The sequence below is a fragment of the Macrobrachium rosenbergii genome, chromosome 14, assembly GCF_040412425.1.
Source record: "Macrobrachium rosenbergii isolate ZJJX-2024 chromosome 14, ASM4041242v1, whole genome shotgun sequence".
NCBI classification, from domain to species: domain Eukaryota; kingdom Metazoa; phylum Arthropoda; class Malacostraca; order Decapoda; family Palaemonidae; genus Macrobrachium; species Macrobrachium rosenbergii.
Window position 1 is genome coordinate 36,412,688 of NC_089754.1, and position 22,770 is coordinate 36,435,457.

The 22,770-nt window shown below is 37.0% G+C and overlaps 1 protein-coding gene across 6 annotated transcripts in view; it reads left to right on the forward strand.

Annotated features, from left to right (window-relative positions):
- Dab (DAB adaptor protein) overlaps positions 1-22,770 on the forward strand; it is a 231,716-nt gene that overhangs the window by 87,045 nt on the left and 121,901 nt on the right. For 5 of the 6 annotated variants that reach the window (XM_067116424.1, XM_067116428.1, XM_067116426.1 and 2 more), the window contains exon 2: positions 2,193-3,118. In XM_067116424.1, the coding sequence (XP_066972525.1) occupies positions 2,992-3,118 (127 nt within the window). In that variant the 5' untranslated portion in view covers positions 2,193-2,991. The remainder of the gene's footprint in view (positions 1-2,192; positions 3,119-22,770) is intronic. The other variant, XM_067116431.1, reaches the window with a different exon arrangement.

A 22,770-nucleotide genomic window follows, 5' to 3' on the forward strand; every position in this document is an offset into this window, starting at 1 on the left:
GAGGGGACTGTTACAGAGGAAGGTTGGGGGTAGGGGGACTTATAGAGGAAGTTTGGTGGTAGGGGACTGTTACAGAGGAAGTTTGGGGGTAGGAGTGGCTGTTACATAGGAAATTTAGGGGGCAGGACGGGCTGTTACATAGGAAATTTTAGGGTTAGGGTGGGCTTTACAGAGGAATTTAGGGGTAGGAAAGATAGGGTGGCTGTCACAGAGGAAGTTTGGGGGTAGGGGGAGGACTGTTACAGGGAAGTTTGGGGGTAGGAGGGGCTGTTACAGAGGAAGTTTGGGTATGGAGGGGACTGTTACAGAGGAAGTTTGGCGGTAGGGGAGACTAACAGAGAATGTTTGAGGGTAGGGGTTACTGTTACAGAGGAAGTTTGGTGGTAGGAGGGGCTGTTACAGAGGAAATTTATTGGGGGGAGGGATTTTACAGAGGAAGTTTAGGGGTAGGAGGGGGGACTGTCACAGCGGAAGTTTGGGGCTAGGGGGACTGTTACAGAGGAAGTTTGGGGCTTGGGGTTGGGGTGGGGTCCGGTTACAGAGACAGGAGGGGGACGGGTTTACAGAGGGAAGAGGGAGAGATTTTTTGGGGGGTAGTCAAGGTAGGAGATATTTTTTTTTATTATTTTCTTAGGATATGTTGATTTTTTTTATGTTTGGGAAAGATAAGTGTCATTCTATAGTAATTTATATTTTTTTCACCTGGTTTTAAGAGTTTTTTTCTCTAAGGGAGAGAAAAAGAGAAGGTATGTTTTTAATCTTATATAGGTATAGGAGAGAGGATAGGTATGTTTTGGGATGTGGGAATTATTGTTGTATATGCAAGTGATGTTTTTTTCTTAATTTTTGTTTGGGAGAGAGGGTGCGTTTTATTTTGGATGGCATGGCAATTTTTTTTTGTCTTATTTTTATTTGTTAACTGGGAATGAGAAGAAAAATTTTAGTAGGTAAAGAGTGGAAACGATAACCTTTGTCTCGTGAAAGATGCAAGAGTTGGGGAGAGAGCGTAACCTTTTGTCAGTGTTGGATTGGCAGGACAGTGGGAGAAAATAGCTTTTTCAGGTTAAGGGTTGAGTGACTTCTCGGGGTGGAGTGGGGGATACCATTTTATTTTTTTATTTATTTTTTTTTCAAGGTTGCAAAAGTGCCGCGCGCCGTTGTCCTAACCTTTTTATTCTATTTTTATTATTTTTGTTAATATACTTTTCCGGATTTGTATATCGTCATTTAATTGTTAATGATTTTACATTATTGCAAGCTAATGACCTTTCCGCCCTGATACATGTTAATGTGATCTCTTGTGGAATATTAAATGGTATATGTTCCGTATACGGTTGTGGATCCGGTTGGAGGAAATTGGGTAGCTAATTTGTTTTATCCAGTCCGTAGAAATTTATTATCATAATGAATTTATTGTTCATTTTGTTTTCGTTATAGCTGGAGGTGCGGTTGTTACTTTCGAAGATGCTGATGTAATTAACATTAAAGATCTTTTTAATAGAGCTTTCGTTACCATAAAGTTAGTCGAATGAATCTGTGATTTTTTTATTTATTTAGGTACAAGTTATTTTATACTTTTATATTTTTTAATATTTTATATTTTTGAATATCATAAAATAATCAGAACTTATTTTACATTTGCTTATTTTCTCGAGTTCACTCGTAATGTATATATTGTGTAATGCTCTCTCTCTCTCTCTCTCTCTCTCTCTCTCTCTCTCTCTCTCTCTCTCTCTCTCTCTCTCTCTCTCTCTCTCATATATATATATATATATATATATATATATATATATATATATATATATATATATATATATATATATATATATATATATATATATATATATATATATATATATATATATATGTATGTATATGAGAGTGAAGAGAAAAAACAAATGTGAAACAATACACTAATACATTATATAGTGAACTCGAGAAAATAAGCAAATGTGAAACAAGTTCTAATTTTATATATATATTATACATATATATATATATATATATATATATATATATATATATATATATATATTATATTACATATATATATATATATATATATATATATATATATATATAATATATATATATATATATATATATATATATATATGTAGATAGATAGGTGATACATCATTGACATATTAACTATTATGTATAACTAATTACTTTCCTTTTTATCTTTGCAGGCTGTGGGCCTGACGGGTGCGGTCGGGGTGGTGGCGTGGGCGGGGTAAAAGAGGGCGCCCCGCCGTTACCCTCACGCCCGCCGCCCTCCTTCTGCCCTCCTCCGCCCTTATCTTCGGACCAAGACTTACCTGACGGCTGGGCGCGCCTTAGCTGGGTGGCTCCACCGCCCCCGAGACAGACCAAGCAGCCCCTGCCACACCCACACCACACTACGTTCCATCTACACCTCGCCAAGACCAAGAAGCTCGTGTCGCAGTCTTCCCTCCCGAGCATCCCACGCCCGCAGACGCCGCCGCCGCCCAATTCGACCCCCGCCTGCAATACTGCTGCTATTTCCACGACGTCCTCCGCCTCCTCCTGCGCTCCCAACAACAACCCCCTCGGGAGCACCGAACAACTGTCCACGACAACGTTCTCCGCCTTCAAGCAGTACCCCACCCACTATCCCACCCATCTCCACCATCACCTCCCGCCGCCCACCGCCCCCGTGCAGCACCCCACCCACCACAAGCTCCAGCGCCCCTTCGCCAAGGACTCGACTCCCCCTTCGTCGTCCTCCTCCTCCACGCTGTCCCTCCACCACCACCACCAGAGCCATCCCGAAGAGGAGGTCCTTTGCGCCGAGAGCCGCCTGGTGACCAACTCCTGCAGCGGCAGCAGCGCCGGGAGCCTGAACAGCACCACCTGCACCACCAGCGCCGGCGGCGGCGCGCCTCCTCCAACGCCAACGCCAACGCCAACACCTCCTCCTCCGGCGGCGGAGGGAACAACAACACTGCCCGCGCGACCACCAGCAGCATGAGTTCGTCCACAGGGGCGGCCGCCTCCTACAGCACCATCAGGCGAGGTCTCAAGGCCACCACTTCCAAGCTAGTCAACGCCACTTCCACCATCAGGAGGCCCACTGCGTCCTCTCTTGGCTCAGGTAAGAGGAAAGAACTATGTCTTTTTGTTTTTCTTTATTTTATTTATTTTAAGAATTTGCATGTCGTTTCTGGCTCCTTCAAAAAAAAAAAAACCTTACTCTCATGAATTATCTACTTATCTAAATTATCTTTTACTCTCATAAATTGTCTATTTAACTAAATAATCTTTACTCACGTAAATTATCCATTTATTTATCTCGCTATTTTACTTATTGACCTATCTCTTCTTTTATTTTCCATTCTATTAACTTTTTCATTACTGATTCATTGTGCAGCTTATAATTAGTTTTAATGGATGAACTGTATATTAATGACTGTTGCGCGTATGAATAAATTTAAAAATGAATAATGACTTGTAACAGGTATACTTCAGTTTTGGTCGTGCTTATCGTTTACGGATTAATTTATATAACATTTGATTATGCTCTACTCGACAGAAGTATCCTTGAAAATAAAGACAATAAAACAAATGAGATTGCATTACTGATACAAGACTCGTTTTTCCTTACTTTTTAAGTTTTCTTTGAAAAAAAAAAAAAAACTATTGAGATGACTTTGGCTGTCCGTCCGTATTTTTTCTGTCCGCCCTCAGATCTTAAGCGCTACAGAGGCTGGAGGGCTGCAAATTGGTATGTTGATTATCCACCCTCCAATCATCAAACATACCAAATTGCATTCCTCTAGCCTCAGTAGTTTTTATTTTATGTAAAGTTAAATTTAGCCATGATCGTGCGTCTGGTAACGATATAGGACAGGCCACCACCGGACCGTGGCTGAAAGCTTCATAGGTCACAGCTCATACATCATTTACACGCTGTACAGGAAACTCGATGGCACAGAAGAAACTTCGGTGCATTTTCTATTTACTATTATAGTATCAGAATTTAAATTGGTCAACAAAATTACCTTTGAAAGGAATGACAAGGAAATGACGGTCTTAAAATCGGAAGTCGAATAGAAAATATATATAAAATGAAAAACTTCATCTTTCCAGTTACTAATTATGTCCATTACCGTATAACGAGTTGGTGGTTATTTAAATCACAGGCACATCACTGATGCGTATTAATGCTTATGAACAGAAAATGCCTTTTCTTTTAAATTGCCCGTATTGTTGTGGGCAGGGATTTTTTTTTTTTTCATGCGTCTATTTTAGATAGCTTTATTGCTTTTGATTGTGGAAAATGTTCATAATTATATAGTGATGATGATGATATTCTCTCTCTCTCTCTCTCTCTCTCTCTCTCTCTCTCTCTCTCTCTCTCTCTCTCTCTTCACATGTGCGTCTATAGTCAAGGAAGTAGTTTAACTTCTACGCGTGTATAGAGCATTCTTCCTAACCGGCGTACATACAAGCAGCCACACAACGTACAGTTATTATAACCTGTTATGAAATTACGAGAAAATTCACGTAGAAATAGAAATTTTTATTGCCTGTTTAAATGTGGAGATATTAGGAATTAAGGATTCTAAGCAATGCAGATTCTCAAAGAAAATACTACTAGAGAGAGAGAGAGAGAGAGAGAGAGAGAGAGAGAGAGAGAGAGAGAGAGAGAGAGCACTCTAAAAATATGGCTCTGGTGTAATGCAGAATTATGAGTTGCGTTTTCTTAGCTTGCCACGCTCACAGAAACAGAAAAATAAAATGTATGCCGTTTGGTTTATAGTATTAACGAAAATTTGAGCTTAATAAGTAAAATAAGCTTGGAATATGTTTGATACATGTGAAAATATACATTTATGAGAATTATGAAGGTTTATGAGACCTACTTGATGACACATCCATTTATATGCAAATGTGTACGGAGGTATTTAATGAATTTTATATCTTTGTTTTGCTAGTAATAGATTTAAGGCTTTTCCAAAGAGCTGACTCCAAATCACGTTTAATTTTGTTTCCCTGCTTCAGTGGCGGAAGTAGTAGTTATTATCATAATATTATTTTACTTTAGTGTTGGAAAACAATCGTACGCAGTGTGTAATGGAGAAGCGGTCATCTTTATGAGGCAGATTCCCAGTAGATGTATAATTTCTCTCTCTCTCTCTCTCTCTCTCTCTCTCTCTCTCTCTCTCTCTCTCTCTCTCTCTCTCTCTCTCTCTCTCTCTCTCATTTAAAGGTCATACATTTAACTGGTGAACTTTCTAAACATCTCGTGTTTGAAGCCTACTGTGCTTACTTTTTCATAATTTATGTTTTATGTATTTATATATATATATATATATATATATATATATATATATATATATATATATATATATATATATATATATATATATATATATAGTGACAGGGAGTCTCTACAGAGGAAATCAAAACAGTTATGACTGCCTCAATCATTCCTCATTTATTAAACCAAAGATGAAGCCATTTTTTTTTTTTTTTAGAAAACTTAAGCAACTTACCGCGTCATACACCTACACACAAGGTAATATACACCCTAATGTACACCTTATATACACCCTGGGCGTCAGGAGAAACTTACAAATAAATCAGTCGAGTTAACTTTTGGGGGAAACGAGGCTGATGGTGGGAAGTCTTCTCAAATGGCATCAGAGGCTGGTTGCCATTTAGAGTTTGTTGTAGTGGCTGGTGGGTTGGTTAATTGATTGGTTGCCTCAGTTAATTGGTTAGTCGGTTGGTTGACCGGTGGACGCGTGGGATGGAATATGATAAGACCTTTTGGAGATTCGGCCGTCGCATCATACTCTGCCCACGTGAGAGGAAAGTGGGGAGATGTCATTAATGGCTGGAGGTGATGATCAAGGGTCTCTCTCTCTCTCTCTCTCTCTCTCTCTCTCTCTCTCTCTCTCTCTCTCTCTCTCTCTCTCTTTGTGTGTGTGTGTGTTTAAGACATATAAAATATGACTGTGCATTGAGCGTGGTTTTTCCAAAATGAAACGATTAAAAATAAAATGCCAGTTTAATTAAAGGTAAATGTTCATAGAATTTCCATATAGGCTAATTGGTGATAAAGGTAGTTCTTGTGCTCTTTTTTTATTACTGCAAATTTTACAAAAAGTAATAATAATGATATTTTATGATTTTTAGTTTTTAAATTCTGCTGTGGATGCTTTGGCTTTCTGCTTTGAACAGAAATATTTAATTTATGAAGCCATTCTAAAAAAAATTACAGTTTTACCTTACATAATAGACAACTCAAATTATTAGCCATAAAAAGGAACACACAGGTGATGTTGATGTTTTGCTGGTGGCGTTGTATGAAGGGTAGATATGGAAGAAAGAGAGAAATATGCTGAAATGTCTACTTAAGTGAAATTATGGAAGAAGAATGGAAACTTAAGATTAAGAATGGTCTTTCGAGGCATTTGTTGTTTTAAAGATAGATCATCCGCTTAGCAGCATAACCTTTGTCATTCTGGCATATGTAAATTATGTTACGCGCTGCTGGTAAGTGAAAACCATTACTAAATGTTCTTAGTCTGTTGAATTACCATGTGCCACTCTGTGTATTCATAAATAGAGTCAAACCTCTTCATTTATGGAAACAGAACAAAGAAAACGCTTCAGGTTTTTTTTTTTTTTTTTTTTTTTGCTTAGGTGACTGGTATAATGCTTCTAGCGCACATACTTCGTTCATTGTTCTCTTTTCGTTTTTATTAAATATAAGGTTAGGCATATGATTCTGTTTTTGTGAAATCCCCATGAGTTCCTTTGCATTTGTAATGGCATATCAAAGGATTACATGAATATTCTTCCATAAAGGAGAGTTGGCTCTCCGTTTCCTACAAAATTACCTTTATTATAAATACGTAGGTTAGGTAAATATACTATATATATATGTGTGTGTGTGTGTGTAATTTATATATATATATATATATATATATATATATATATATATATATATATATATATATATATATATATGTGTGTGTGTGTGTGTGTGTGTGTGTGTGTGTGTTTGTGTGTATAAATACATACATACATACATACATACATACATACACTTTATATAGTATGTGTGTGTATACGTGCACCCGTCCCCTAGAGAGAGAGAGAGAGAGAGAGAGAGAGAGAGAGAGAGAGAGAGAGAGAGAGAGCCTGTAATATTTTCTCCGGACGAAATCTTGTACCGACCCCAACCCATAAATGATAGGTCGAATCGGGCTCAACACCTGTTTCAAGCTGCAAGCGAAAGTGACCCTTGGGTATGGGGAGAAAAAGGACGTCCTTTGTGTCTCGCCAATGGGCAGGAAATGCCCCCGGGGCGTGTTAAGGATGGTGTGGGTATCCCTCGTGCGTGGGCGGGAAACGGAAAGCGCCGTCGAGAGCGTAATTGGAGAAAAGGCTGCGGGTAGGGGCGGCTCCTTTCGATCTCAGGTGTTTTTAAACGATGGCGGATGAGGTACGAAGTCTTTAGTTGTTGGCAACACTATTACTACTACTACTACTACTGCAATTAATAGCATAAAGATTATTTGGTAGCCTTGTTATTATTATTATTTGAAGGAAATAGACCCTCTCTTAAACATGTCCTATTGAAAAGGATGTCTGTATTATGAGAATTCATCTTAAACAGGATAATTATTATTATTATTATTATTATTATTATTATTATTATTATTATTATTATTATGCTACTGGTATTAATAATATAGATTAATTTGGTTGCCTAAACATTATTATAAATATTATTTGGAGAAAATCAGGTTGATGAGAGTAGGATTATTTGGCTGCCTCATTATTATTATTATTATTATTATTATTATTATTATTATTATTATTATTATTATTATTTAGCTGGCCCGCTCTTATAGTGGTTAGTATCGTGGCATGCCACTCAGATGCCGCCGGTTCGCGTCTCCAGGGCGATGAAAAATCACTGTCTCTGCATCGTGATTAGTTACTGCTGCACTACTATACTCGCGTTTGGGTGGGTGTCTATGAAAGTGGCAACCTTTCATTTTATGGGTCCATGACTGGGTGTATCAGTAATTGTTTTATTCCTGTTTGGGACTTTGTTATTATTGTAGACAGTGTTTTTGTTGGTGATACTGCTCTAGAATAGATCTGCTTAATTGATACTACTGGCGGACGAATGACTCGGCATATCATTACGCTTGTTACGGTTGGGGATATCATTATTGGTGTTGTTTTTTTCTGTGATGTTAGTGTTGTTTATATCATTAGTTCTCCTAGTACCATTATTATTATTATTATTATTATTATTATTATTAATATTATTATTATTATTGTTTGTATTCAATTTTATATGCGGAACTGCTGAAATCTCATCACAAGCAATAGACGTAATTTTGTAAGAATATCTCGAAATCCTTCATCATTTACTATTATTCGGGCTGTTGTCGTAGTGTATTTTGATTTTATGCACCTTCAGTATCATCCGTCGAGCTGTTGAAATCTCGTCACGTTTCTCAAGGAGTTGAAATATTCTTTTTGATTTTTATAAGAATATCACATATTCCATCATCTGTTGGAGATTTTTTTTTTTTGAGAATTTTTTTCAGTAGGATAATATATTTTTTTCGGTGGGAGAAAAATTTGTTTCAGTAGGTTTTTTTTTGCGTGGTTTATCTTGGTAAAGGAAGCAGCGTGTCCCGATAAATAGTAGATTACTCAGGGATGCTGACAGCTATATACCATCTCTTTGGGCCGATAGCAATCGCACCTTGCTTGCCAGGCCTGGTGGCTGTAGTTCAGGATGCTCACTGGACGGGGGCAGCTTGCAGTTCGTTTTGTGTACAAGATCATGCTTGCAGCTCTTCCTCTTGACGCCTGGAAGTTATGGGAGATTGTTCACGCCTTCGGGGAGAAGACAACAAAGTCTTTGGTTTGTTGTTGTCATGTATTGATGCTGTTTTGTCTAGGAGGAAATCGAGATAAGTAGTGTGACGTGGGGAAAGTTTTTTTTTTTTTTTGCGCGCGTGCTTGAAAGGGGGTGGGGGGATGGTAATTGGGGTGCAGGCTCTTCAAGCTGCGTGCACCCTCTTTTCCAGCACCTTTCCTTCCCCATTTATCGTTCACTTTCAAGGTCTTCCTTTCCGTTTTCTTCGTAACACTTATGAATTATGAGGTCCTTTTTTTACATTATTATTAGCCTACCGTCATTTTTCCACATGATCGAACCACCGTAAAACACGTATCCATCCTTTCGCTGACGATGTCTTAAACACTCACACATATATATGCAGTATATGTGTGTGTGTGTGTGTGTATATATATATATATATATATATATATATATATATATATATATATATATATATATATATATATATATATATATATATATATATATATATATATATATATATATATATACACATACATATATATGCAGTGTGTGTGTGTGTGTATATATATATATATATATATATATATATATATATATATATATATACACTACACACACATACTATATAATTAAATGTGTCAGCCTGTCTGTCTCTGTGCGCGCATGTGTATATATGTTTATTTCTACTCTGTTACATTTCTTCTGTTTTATGCTTCCGCGAAAGTTAGAGATCTGATTATGTCCAGACCTCACTTTTCGTGAGGAATATTTTTGCATTATTAGTGCCATTTCATAGTGACTTATAGTTTTCGAGGCTTGATTCACAGTCGCTAGAAAGTTCAACGTTACATGATCAATTCACTGGAAATGTTAAATCCAGGCTGCTTGTTTACATGCATGAATTGCATGCATGAGTCGTATAATGTCAGCTGGATAATGCTTTATGAAGGTACGCTTCAGCCGTTGGTGATTAAATTTCAGATTTTTAGACTGCCGTGACTCATGGAAGTTCATATGTCTGCGTTTTTGCTTAGATAGTACTTGTGATTATAGGTGTGGTAGTGTAGCTAATGCGGTACTGGTATTCGCTAGTCGTGGAATAAGGAACACTGTAGATGAAACAGATTCATGGTTAAATATTTTATTTTTTTTTTATTAATTAGCCTTCACTGTGTGCTGCTACTATAGTATGATATCTGCCGAGCTATTGGCGACCTACCAAAAATTAGGATGCTATCAACCAAACAACCCAATTAAGGCCTGTGGCAATTACTTCCTCAACCTATATACAAAGCTGTTTGATTCCCCAGGGGCTTTCGGCGTCGGTGACCCTGGTAGTTGTGACGCCAGATAACTCTCAATTAATCAATCAATCCCCAGGGGCTAGTACTAAACACGGCGAAACAGTGACTCACCTACACTGCTTCGCCGTGTTTAGTACTAGCCACGTGGGGTGGGCGTGTTCAAATGTAGAAAATGGATGGTAGATAGCATACTATAGTAGAACCTATTCTGTCGTACACATCTTAAAATTCTTTTTGATACACCACGGTCACTTGTTTGACTCTGCGCTGTTTTGTGATAATTAAGAAAACACTTCATTGATTGTATAAAATGAAAAAATAAGTTACTTTATCAGAAGTATGTTTTGTGATATTTGATGTTACATGAGTATTTTCACTATCATATGTGATTTTGAAAACAAATGTACTCGATTGTGAAATATTCGTTAAAAAGAGCGTATATAGTTCCACATCTTTAAAGATCGCTCCCAGTTATTCAAAAGATTTTTGCGCACATTCTCAATAAAGTGTACTTTATAATTGAAAATCGTCCTGTTGCTTAAAAATAATAGTCTGAAAATCGTCCTGTTGCCTAAAAATAATAGTCGAAATCTATTTTTAAATATGGATAGCGTTGCCCGTAGAGTATCTCTCTCTCTCTCTCTCTCTCTCTCTCTCTCTCTCTCTCTCTCTCTCTCTCTCTCATAGACTTTTTAAAATTCTACGTAAAAATGTTGCAAATATTGACACACGATAGTTAGGGTGTGGTGTATACATTATTATTTTTTAAGCCTTCCTAGTGAATGAAACTGTTTCTACATTGTTGTGTTTTTCAGCATGTTCCCTGTAATAAGTATCTTGAATCCGGTTGAGTTCAGATTCAGAGAGCAATAAAAATAATCTTGTTTTTGAAACTTGTACGGTAATTGCAAATGTTTTCCAAGAAAGTTTATGTGTTTGTGATCAGTTGATATTCAAGCGTAAAAGCAGAAGTAGAGATTATGGTGAATGCGAGTTTCAGAAGACAGAGTTTTCTGAGAAATTGTCCTCTCTCTCTCTCTCTCTCTCTCTCTCTCTCTCTCTCTCTCTCTCTCTCTCTCTCTCTCTCTCTCTCTCTTTTAACCTAGGTATTTGAGAAGCACAGTGTGATTTAGAGTAGCGTCGTAAGTCTTCTCTCTCTCTCTCTCTCTCTCTCTCTCTCTCTCTCTCTCTCTCTCTCTCTCTCTTTAACCTAGGTGATGAGAAGCACAGTGTGATTTAGAGTACAGTAGTGTCGTAAGTGCTCTCTCTCTCTCTCTCTCTCTCTCTCTCTCTCTCTCTCTCTCTCTCTCTCTCTCTCTCTCTAACCTAGGTGATGAGAAGCACAGTGTGATTTAGAGTAGTGTCGTAAGTGCTCTCTCTCTCTCTCTCTCTCTCTCTCTCTCTCTCTCTCTCTCTCTCTCTCTCTCTCTCTAACCTAGGTAATGAGAAGCACAGTGTGATTTAGAGTAGTGTCGTAAGTGCTCTCTCTCTCTCTCTCTCTCTCTCTCTCTCTCTCTCTCTCTCTCTCTACTTAAGTAATGAGAACACAGTGAGGCTTAGCGAAGTGTCCTAAGTGGTCTACCTCGCCGGGGAATCGAATCCTGGTCCGTTGGTCTTATCAATACCATCATGCCACTAAAATGAAAATAATGATTAATTTATATTTTAAAAATTTAAAAAGTTTGTTTTGGTGTTTTTATGCATTAATGAATACATCAATGTTAATTCCCAGAATCTTCAATAATTATTACCGAGATATTCAGCTTTCAGGAACAATTGGCGTAACTGAGTTATATAATTATAGAATCAGGAGAAACAGTGTTATTAGACTTAAAAGCTGGGAAAAACAACAGTAATTGTCTCCCACCTTTAGGTAATATATAATATACTGATTAGGTTTACTAGAACTCTTTTAGTGGTTTCATTATGACTGCAATTGTTGTCATAAATTATGATGATGATTCATAACAGCAAGGGATTTGAAATTTACTTATTACAGCGTTAAGAGATAATAGGTTTGGGAGTCATGTTAGAAAGAAGACTTTTAGTTAACTTCAAGAGAGAGAGAGAGAGAGAGAGAGAGAGAGAGAGAGAGAGAGAGAGAGAGAGAATTAGTTTTAATTCAGCTTATTCTTCAAATTTTTTGTCACTTGCCGTACTTTGTTTCACGTCGTATTTTTGCTGATACACACTCACACACACACACACACACACACAGAATTATTTTTAATTCAGTTTAATCTTCTTCACATTCTTTGTCATTTTCCGTGCTTTGTTCTCTGTATTTCTGGTGTCACGAGAGAGAGAGAGAGAGAGAGAGAGAGAGAGAGAGAGAGAGAGAGAGAGAGAGAGAGAGAGCGTATTTCAGACGAACGAGGCATAAGCCAGGGGACGGAAGAGGCAAGAACACCTCTTATATCGTTCTCAAGAATGAAAATGGTATACGTTAGTGGTCTTGTTGCACTGCCGATGATATTAATGAAGTCTTTGTGAATGGGAACGTCGTTTGGGCTTCGTTTGGTCCTTGGGGGCGGGAGGGTTCAAGAGAGCGTATGGGCGCGTGCGCACGTGCGCCTATTATTTCTCGAGAGTTGCACGAGACTCCAGTGGTCGCGAGTTGGTTAGTCAAGTTTGGAGGAGGAATTTGAAGGGAAGGGTGATTGTGTGTGTGTGTGTGTGTGGTTTGTTTTAAGGATTCGGTGGTGTAGTAGGCGGATAATTGATTGTTGGATTGTTGGGGAGGGTTGGGGTTGGAGAAATATGTGGATGGTGAATAGACTCTTTGGTGGAGAGGTGGAGGAGGGTTTAAATCTCCTTAAAGGGTTAATCAACCATGGTTAGTTGGAATCACGAGATTTTTTTTCCTAGTATGATCGGTGATGCAATTTTCAGAACTTTTTCTTTTCATGTCCAGCGGGTGCTCTCTCTCTCTCTCTCTCTCTCTCTCTCTCTCTCTCTCTCTCTCTCTCTCTCTCTCTCTCTCTCTCATGCGTGCGCAGGATTTTATTACAAGATATTTGCGCATAAAAAGTGCTGGAACTCTCGTAGATTTATTCTCTCTCTCTCATTCATGCGTTCGCAAAATTTTATAACATGATATTTGCGCATCAAAGTTGCTGGAACTCTCGTGGATTATGTATTTAAGAAAACTCTCTCTCTCTCTCTCTCTCTCTCTCTCTCTCTCTCTCTCTCTCTCTCTCTCTCTCTCTCTCACACACACAAACACACACACAGTTACAACGAAAAATAATTGCTATAATTTGTCCGTGCGTAAAGACATTTTTGATATCTGATTTCAAAGGTCCCTGGTGGCTGTCACATTAAGGTCGATTTAATTGCCGTGGCATGTTTATACAGCTCGTGTCTTTAATCTGCTCTAGACAGAAATAGTCCGGAAAACGTGAGAGAGAGAGAGAGAGAGAGAGAGAGAGAGAGAGAGAGAGAGAGAGAGAATGGTGTGCAATTCATCATGGCGCCTGGTAACTAGGTTCATTAGTTTACCAGTTTTGTTCAAGCTAATTTTTTCCTTCATAAAGTTATTTCTATTATCGTTGGTGGACATTTATGGCATGGATGACCTTCGGTTCTGCGACGCCAAATGACGAGAGTTACTATTGTCATACATCCATAATTCGCATACTGTATATTCATTTGTCGTTTCCTTTTTTCGAGAAGTTGCTTATTATAGTTGTTTACATAAATTGTTTCCACATTTCTCCAGGTTACGTATTACTTGTTTTTTTAATTAACAGAGATTATTTGTTTTTTTAATTAACAGAGAATATTTCTTAATGTATGTAAAGTTTTCCAGTGTGATAACTTGCTTTTAATTACTGTGGTATTAAAATATTTACTATAATAATGTGCTGTGCATTCATATAATTTCATAGTATGTAGCATAAGTGGGACTTCAGAAGTTCAAGCGAAGATGCAATGCATTGCTACTCTAATGCAGTTCTCCTTGTATTGTAATAATTTACTCATATTTTTTGCTACTTATTAATTTTCATTAATTATTTTTGTATTGATAATGATCTCTTCTTTCTGTATTTCCCACTATCTTCTGTTACTTCTTTCTAGTGAACACCATATTCTTAGGAAGCTTAAATTTCAAGTCAGTGGCCCTCGTGGGCTTGTTCCATATGAATAGGGTTCTTCTTCTTCTGAATAATAATAATAATAATAATAATAATAATAATAATAATAATAATAATATATTTTATTCACTCTCGGAACCGTTTCAGTGACTTATTTCAGTGCCTGGTTAAGGAACTAGCTCACGGAAATGCACTAGTCAAAAAAAAAAAAATGTAAAATACTTCCTCACGTCTCTGGGTAGCGAAGATAGGTTTATTCCCATTGGCGATTCAGGAAACGTAATCTTTTCATTCCTTTCTTCCTTTTATCCAGTTTTTTCCTTCCTTTGTTTCTTTCTTCCTTACTTTCTTCTTCCTTGGCATTGTTCTGGCACCATGTCGTGTCTTTAGGATTGAAGGTTGGTATTCCTTGGGGTTACACGGGGGTTTGAGAATGGTATTTATCTGAAACGCAAGCGTGGGGTTTCCACTGGGGTTGAAAAGGGGTTATATTTTGATAGTTGAAGCGTTGTGTTATTCCGGGGTTAGTGATTGGGGTTGCTTGGGTAACTAAAATGTAATTAGAATGCAAATTTGCTTGTAGCCTTTGAGAATGGAGTTTATTTAAAGTATAAGAATATGGTTCCTTTCGCGTCGAAGATTTAGGGTTACGTAGAGAAATGAAGCATTTGGTTGGTTACGGTTTTTTAGGCTTGCCTTGGGGTTGAGGAGTTTACGAGAGTTTTTAAGTGGGGGTTGTAGAATTGGGTTACTTGGGGTTGAGTAATGTTATTTTCAGAGTTTATTTAATTTACAGCAAAGATGGAGATCAGCTTATTAGTTTCAGGTTGTGTCACCGGGTTATTATGTAGAGTTAAATAGTAAAAGATTATTCATAAATTGTACGTAAAACTTTAAAAAGTGAATAAGAAAAAGAATATACATTTGATGCATTTTTACCTTTTTCCAAACAATCATTACCCTTCTTGTGTCTTCCTTGTTTATAATGTAGTTACTGCGCCGTCTAGACTGAATGCGAAGGTTTCAAAAGAGTTCCTGTTAAAGATTTCAAGAATAGGGGTTGCCTTTGGAGCAGGGTGTTATATTATATTGCTTACCTCACCCCTCTCTACCTCCTGACCTCTCTCCTCTCTACCTCCTGACCTCTGCCTCTCCCTTTTTGAGACGTATTATTAAGTATTGATCTCTGGTTCAGTCGTTGCATATTGTTCTTACCGGGCATGTACTGTCGTCTGCAAATGCAACTTCATAATTTCTTCAGTTTTAGTTTTCTCTAAAAGAAAACTATTCAGATGGCTTTTTGTCTGTCCGTCCACCCTCAGATATTAAAAACCACTGAGGCTAGAGGGCTGCAAACCGTTATGTTGTTCATCCACCCTACAATCATCAAACATACCAAATTGCAACCCTCTAGCCTCCTTAGTAGTTTTTATTTTCTTTAAGGTTAAAGTTAGCTATGATCGTGCGTCTGGCACCGCTATAGGTGCCAACAACACAGGCCAGCACCGGGCCGCAGCTGAAAGCTTGATGGGCCGCGGCTGAGAGTTTCACACAGCATTATGCGCTGTACAGAAAACTCGATAGCGTTTAGGCGCATTTTTTACTTTTTTTTTTTTTTTACAAGGGAAGTTATATAGCCTATATGTATTATGCTTCATAATAATATTTATCCTAAGCTGAATGAGTAAATTATTTGTTACCTTCTACTTAATTTTTTTAGGCAGTTGGCTACATTTATAAATAGCTAGTGTTGAATTAGAACTGCCGTGATCATTTTCATGATTTATAATTGCGTGGAAAATGTTCTTCGTAGACCCTAGTAATGAAGAGCCAGTAGAAATATAATTTTCATTTATTTTTGGGCAGATTTTAACGTACATAGAACATTATTATTCATAAAAATCTCATAATAGCATGAGTCACTAAATTGATGAAGAAATCCAAGATGGTGTATGTGTAAATATATCTTTTGAATATATATTTACACACACACCATTGTGGATTTCTTTACCATTATTATTATTATTATTATTATTATTATTATTATTATTATTATTATTATTATACATGTAAACACAGTAATGTACATGCGTGTACACTGGTTCGTTGAACAACACAAACTTGTGTGAGTTTTTTCTTGTACTTTAGCCTACATACCACAGTACTTAAGTACATAATCACTCGCTCACGGTCATAATTTTTTCCGCGAACCGTAATAGCCGAGTACATTAGTACTTAGTACTGCTTGATACTCAGTTAACCTTGTTGGGTGCAAAATTGATTGCAGTGAATTTTGCAGAATTACAGAAATAAATCAGGATCCGGGATTCGATGTCCTGTGTAAGTTGAAAATGTGTTATGTATAAATTACTCATTTCATTTATAAGTATGAAGGAATATCTACACTGGGATGAGAATCTACACACACACACACGCGCACACACACACACACACACACACACATATATATATATATATATATATATATATATATATATATATATACATATATATCTATATGGCTTGGAAATAAAGCTGAAACCGGTCAGGACCTACACCCAGTCTCTCATTTGTTTCTCCTGTGGGGATGTGCGATAAACGAACCACGTGTTATAATCATTATATATATATATATATATATATATATATATATATATATATATATATATATATATATATATATATATATATATATATATATATATATATATATATATATATATACATATACATATACACACATATATATTCTTCAGTGTTCCCAGGTGAAGATTCAGTATAGGCAATTTATTTAATACACGCTCATACGCACCAAATCCTTGAGTTAATGTACATCCATCCCAAACTAAAGTTCAGATTCGCATAGTTCAAACGGGAGCTTGATTACTGGGAGCACTCTCACGAGATTAGCATGAGCTATAGAGCCATTGGAAAGCATAATTACCCCCATAAAAATTGATTTGATTCGATGCGACCCAAATAGAAATGTGCTATTTTACGTTAATCTAATAAACGATTCAAAATGAATTGTTATTGGGTGACGCCGTTCCCCACCATCCCCCCCCCCCCCACCCCACATTCCTGTCGTGGAATGATGTGAGTGTATGTTATTTTAAAAAGAACACATCTGTATAAGACATGGTATAATGGTTGGCGTGGCTTGCAGTTACGACCGGGTTGTGGATTATATTTGTGTAATAATTGTTATAATCCTCATTACGTTATTTAGTTGTAATAATTAGATAATTGAGCCTAGTGAAGTCACAAGAACTTTTAAAACCATTTCTTTAATCATATTGTCCGTGGTTATGGCCATTTTTCTTAATTGTTAATTATTTCTATAATTATTTGTGATAAGTATCGTAAGAATTCTGTGTGAGCGTGCATGGGTTACCTTGAGACCTAAAGAGATACCGAAATGATTACTTAGTTTAATGGATTATTTACGTTTAACTACTTTTTGTAATTTTTTTTATTTAAATATAGGTTTTATTGTCTTTCCACATTACCTGATCTTCCAAGCTGAGAATTACGTTGAGCCGGATTTGTTCCCAAAGGAATTATGAGAGGAATGAATTTTCCACGTGAATTCGGCCGTCTTTAAAATATAAAAATCATTTTGTTTAACCGTTTACACGTGATAGTATATTTCTAAGGAGGATAAGAAAGGTTGCTAATTTGTAGCCGATCGAATGGCTCGGGAAATGAGACAGAAGATGATAAATACCGAAGACAGAAAATGCTGAAGAAAAAGAAAAATATGTCAGTAAAGAAGAGTCAGGCATTGGATATTGTGGGAAATGAAATCGGAAATTGAAGGGCGGGATAAATGAACCAAAATCCTGAGAGAGAGAGAGAGAGAGAGAGAGAGAGAGAGAGAGAGAGAGAGAGAGAGAGAGAGAGAGAGAGAGAGAGAGAGAGAGAGAAAACTTTTATATCAGTGATGAGAGGAATGAGAATCCAAAAAAGAAAAGTTAGATGGTGCATGGAAAATGGAAACAGGAAAGCAATATACAGTTGTAACAGTTTAACAAAAGGCTGTAAAGCTAAGGAAACGATATTGAAGATTTGGAAGACAATAGATTACAACTTGAGAAAGTATGGAAAAAATTAAAGAATACTTCCATATCCATTTGTTAATTAAAAGAATACATTTGTTTTGTATGTATTTTATGTATTTGCCCCCTGCATTATCACCAAGAAGGGTGAACTTTAAAATGGCATTAAAAAGAACATTGGTTAGTGTTTGTATTACTCATTTCTTTGCAGTTGGGAAAATGCATGAAAAACTTTTGGAATAAAGCGTAAATTGTTAATCACTTTAGGAAGTGCTGAGGGAATTTATGAAAAACTAAATGAAAGATCTACGAAGATTTTTTTTCATTTTCGATTGTAAGCATCATTTAATATAGGCCTGTATTCTCACTGCAGGCCTATTAGCTTTTCCTTTGAAGCAGGCGTTTAAACTCCTGAGAATTCAAACAGAGTAAAACCCAACAGTAAACAAACAACTGAAGCTTGGAAGAGAAATAGAGATAAATGAACATGGTTTCTTGAGGTAGTTTGTTTCTGTCATTCTTATCCCTTTTCCTTCTTCCTACCTTTCCCCCTTTTCATTGCCCCCCCCCTCCCCTCTCCTTCCCTCAATGCCCCTCCCTCTGTGGTATGCGGGTCAATAAACGTCTGTGAGGCCCGGGCAATAATTCACCTTCCGCTGGTGCTTGCTTTTCTCCAGCCAGAGCCTTTGCATTTTTTAGGGAGCTGGTCTCTCTTTTGGCCCTATCCTCCCCCTCCCCTCCCCCTCCCCTTCCTCTTCCTCTTCTCACCTGCTTCTCCTTTATCCTTCCACCTGCGTAATGGACTGAGCACAGACTCTCTCTCTCTCTCTCTCTCTCTCTCTCTCTCTCTCTCTCTCTCTCTCTCTCTCTCTCTTTTTACACACACACACACACACACACACATTTCCCTAACTTTCTCATAATAATGATATAAGTGAACACGCCGAAAAGTCTGGGTTACTTCATATTCTTCGAAGAACACCTGGCTCTCTCTCTCTCTCTCTCTCTCTCTCATTTCAGTTATCTGGGCCTCTCTCTCTCTCTCTCTCTCTCTCTCTCTCTCTCTCTCTCTCTCTCTCTCTCTCTCTCTCTCTCTCTCTCTCTCATTTCGGTTATCTGGGCTTAAGGTTTTAAAACATTTTTCTTGCAGTGTATACGGTAACAAATGTTTTGCTGGGCTATTTGTTAGACAATGAAATTAGGAGTGTTTCTCCTTCGTATTCATTTGTTTCCTGTTACTTTAGGATCCAATATTAGTTTGTCTGGTTGTGTGATTTAGTGACGTTTATTATTAGGTAACCGTGACTTGCATTTTTATTCAAACCTTTCATTTTCCTTTATATGTGTGTCGTTTTAATATTCGCTGATATTGTTATGGGCTCAATTAGGGGCGTTGTTTATTCTCAATGATTCCCTCATTAAATCCATCAGTTTCAAAATTGAAGCTCATCAGTCACCGATTCTTCTGTTAGTAATAAATTAAAACTAAATTAAAAAAAAAATACGGTTCATCTCCAGCTTCCGTGTTTGAATTGAAAGAACATTTTTACACCGATTTCCGAAAGATGTTGTTCAAGATCCTTCGCTGGTTTTAATAACATCCTTTCTGGAACTCGTGGTTTATAGACTGGAGGAAAATATCCTTTTCTGAAGTCTCTCTCTCTCTCTCTCTCTCTCTCTCTCTCTCTCTCTCTCTCTCTCTCTCTCTCTCTCTCTCTCTCTCTCTCTCTCTCGTCTGGCAAAATTTTATTATATGTGGTGTGCAGATAAAAGTTGCCGGAACTCTCATGGATTACATATGTAAGAAAAATGTCCTTCTGTGATCTCTCTCTCTCTCTCTCTCTCTCTCTCTCTCTCTCTCTCTCTCTCTCTCTCTCTCTCTCTCTCTCCATCCATCATCAAGAGAACAGTTTGCTGAAGAGGAAGGACAAGAATTGGCACGAAATACAGAGAGCTATTACGACATGCACTCTGGCATAAGATGGGAGAGGGTCATTACCCGCCAAAGTGTTCCTCTCACGTTCCCCACTTTATGTTTGTTTTTATTTCCTGGGGAAGAAGAATCTCTCTCTCTCTCTCTCTCTCTCTCTCTCTCTCTCTCTCTCTCTCTCTCTCTCTCTCTCTCTCTCTCTCTCAAGCGTCTTACAAAGTTTTGATTATATGCGGTTTGCGGATAGATGTTGCTGGAATGCTCATGGGTAACAGATAGTCAGATACACTTAGGAAAATATCTCTCTCTCTCTCTCTCTCTCTCTCTCTCTCTCTCTCTCTCTCTCTCTCTCTCTCTCTCTCTCTCTCCCTTTTTCCTTTTTTGCTACTGTTTGTAGGAAACGTTTTCGTTGATTTTTTTTCTGGCTTTATTTTAGACTGAGTACACACGCTCACCACCATCGTTTACATAGCCGTATTTTTTGAAGAACAAAAATGACCATTTGCAGTATATAAGAGGACTGAAAGGTTTGCTTATAACATTACATTAGTTACCTACCTTGTAATTGAATGCTTTTTTCCTGCGTTTACCTAAAGTAATTTTGTATTCTATTTATCATACTGCATTTGCATAAGTAATTTGTATTCAGGATATTTGAAAGATTATCAGATATTTTGACGTAGGCGGAAGTGGCAGTAGTAGTAAGTTCTTGTTTATGGTGTACTTATGCAAATTAAGCAGATAACACTTCAGGAAGAGAAATAGGTATGGAGACAAGGTGACAGAAACATGGTGTCTGATGAGAAGATTTTCTTCTACAATAAAAGAAAATTATTTATGAATTCATCAAAATAACTGCTTGAAGCGTCACTGCTAGCAGTGATGTGAACTTTAGAGCGTTGTGGAGTATTTATAGTGCTTTAGTCGGGACAAAAGAGGTGGCTTCGAGGAAATCAGTCAAGCGCTGGGAAAGAGCGTGAAAGGCACTTGATGTCTTTTGTTATTTCAAGTCGTCAGTCACTGGAACTGCGAGTTTTTTTTTTTTTTTTTAAGAAGTATCCATTCAGTGCTTTTATTAAAAGAATATTCAGTCGGTGATTTAAGAGCTTTTCAGTTAACAAATTCTTCTCTCCCCTGATAGACACTCGCTTATCTATCTTGTTCTAAGGAGTGAATGTATATTCAACTTTCTATTTTAATGTTTAAGCGTTTTTTATGTTCTAGTAGGTCGTATAGATATACCTTGAAAAAATAATGAATTACTTGTTATATCAGCGAGATAAAGTCCCTTGTATAAATAATACGATATTTAAAAAAAATTTTTATTTCAGTGAATACTTTTTTTCTGTAGCAATTTTCTTGAAAAATAATTTGGGGATTGGTCTACATACTAATGATGGTGGCTTTTTTTCATGACAGCTTTGTCTCCGTGAACAATTCTTTTTGTCACTATCTGATGCTGGTTATGCTGCTTCACGTGAAATATGAGGTGTATTCAGGTTTTAATATCCGATGAAAAATGAGAGTAGGGGATTTTCCCGTATGAGCAACACGGGATAAGGATTCGGGCCGGGATAGGTTAATTGGGTTGAAGGCGTAGCTTACGAGAGAGAGAGAGAGAGAGAGAGAGAGAGAGAGAGAGAGAGAGAGAGAGAGAGAGAGAAAATCTTATGCATTATTCTACCGTGATTTTCTCATTGGTGTATCTGAGAAAAAAAAAAAACAATCTTGACGTAAATCCTTTGAAATGAATGACTTTTTATATTAGCCAAGTGTTGGAAGCTTTCGTCTCTCTTATTAAGATTCGATTATTAAATTGAGCCTTAAGAGGGAAACATATTTGTAAGAAATTATATATTCAGTATATATATATGTGTATGTATCTATGTATGTATATATATATATATATATATATATATATATATATATATATATATATATATATATATATACATATATATGTGTGTATATATATATATATATATATATATATATATATATATATATATATATATATATATATATATATATATATATATATATATATAAACTAACGCCTAGAAGCAAAGTTGAGAAGGCTAGAGCCGGACAATACATGCATGCATATGTTCATACATAAATGCATACATGTATCTACGTCAGTGCGAGCCTTTTTATATGCTCGTACATGGAAGTGGGATTTTTAAAAATGAATGTATGGTTCGTCGTATGTAGGCAGATATATGTATAGGTGTAGATGTGTGGTTGTGTATGTAAATGTAATTTGAAATGAGCATTTATTTTTTCGTGTGGGTTAGTGAACGTGCGTGCAATAGAAAGTCTCTTCGGCAGTGCATCCTCTCTCTCTCTCTCTCTCTCTCTCTCTCTCTCTCTCTCTCTCTCTCTCTCTCTCTCTCTCTCTCTCTCTCTCTCTCTCATAACGAACACGCAATTAACAGTGAGTTTAAAACCATTCGGTTCTTTGGCAATGCTCTCTCTCTCTCTCTCT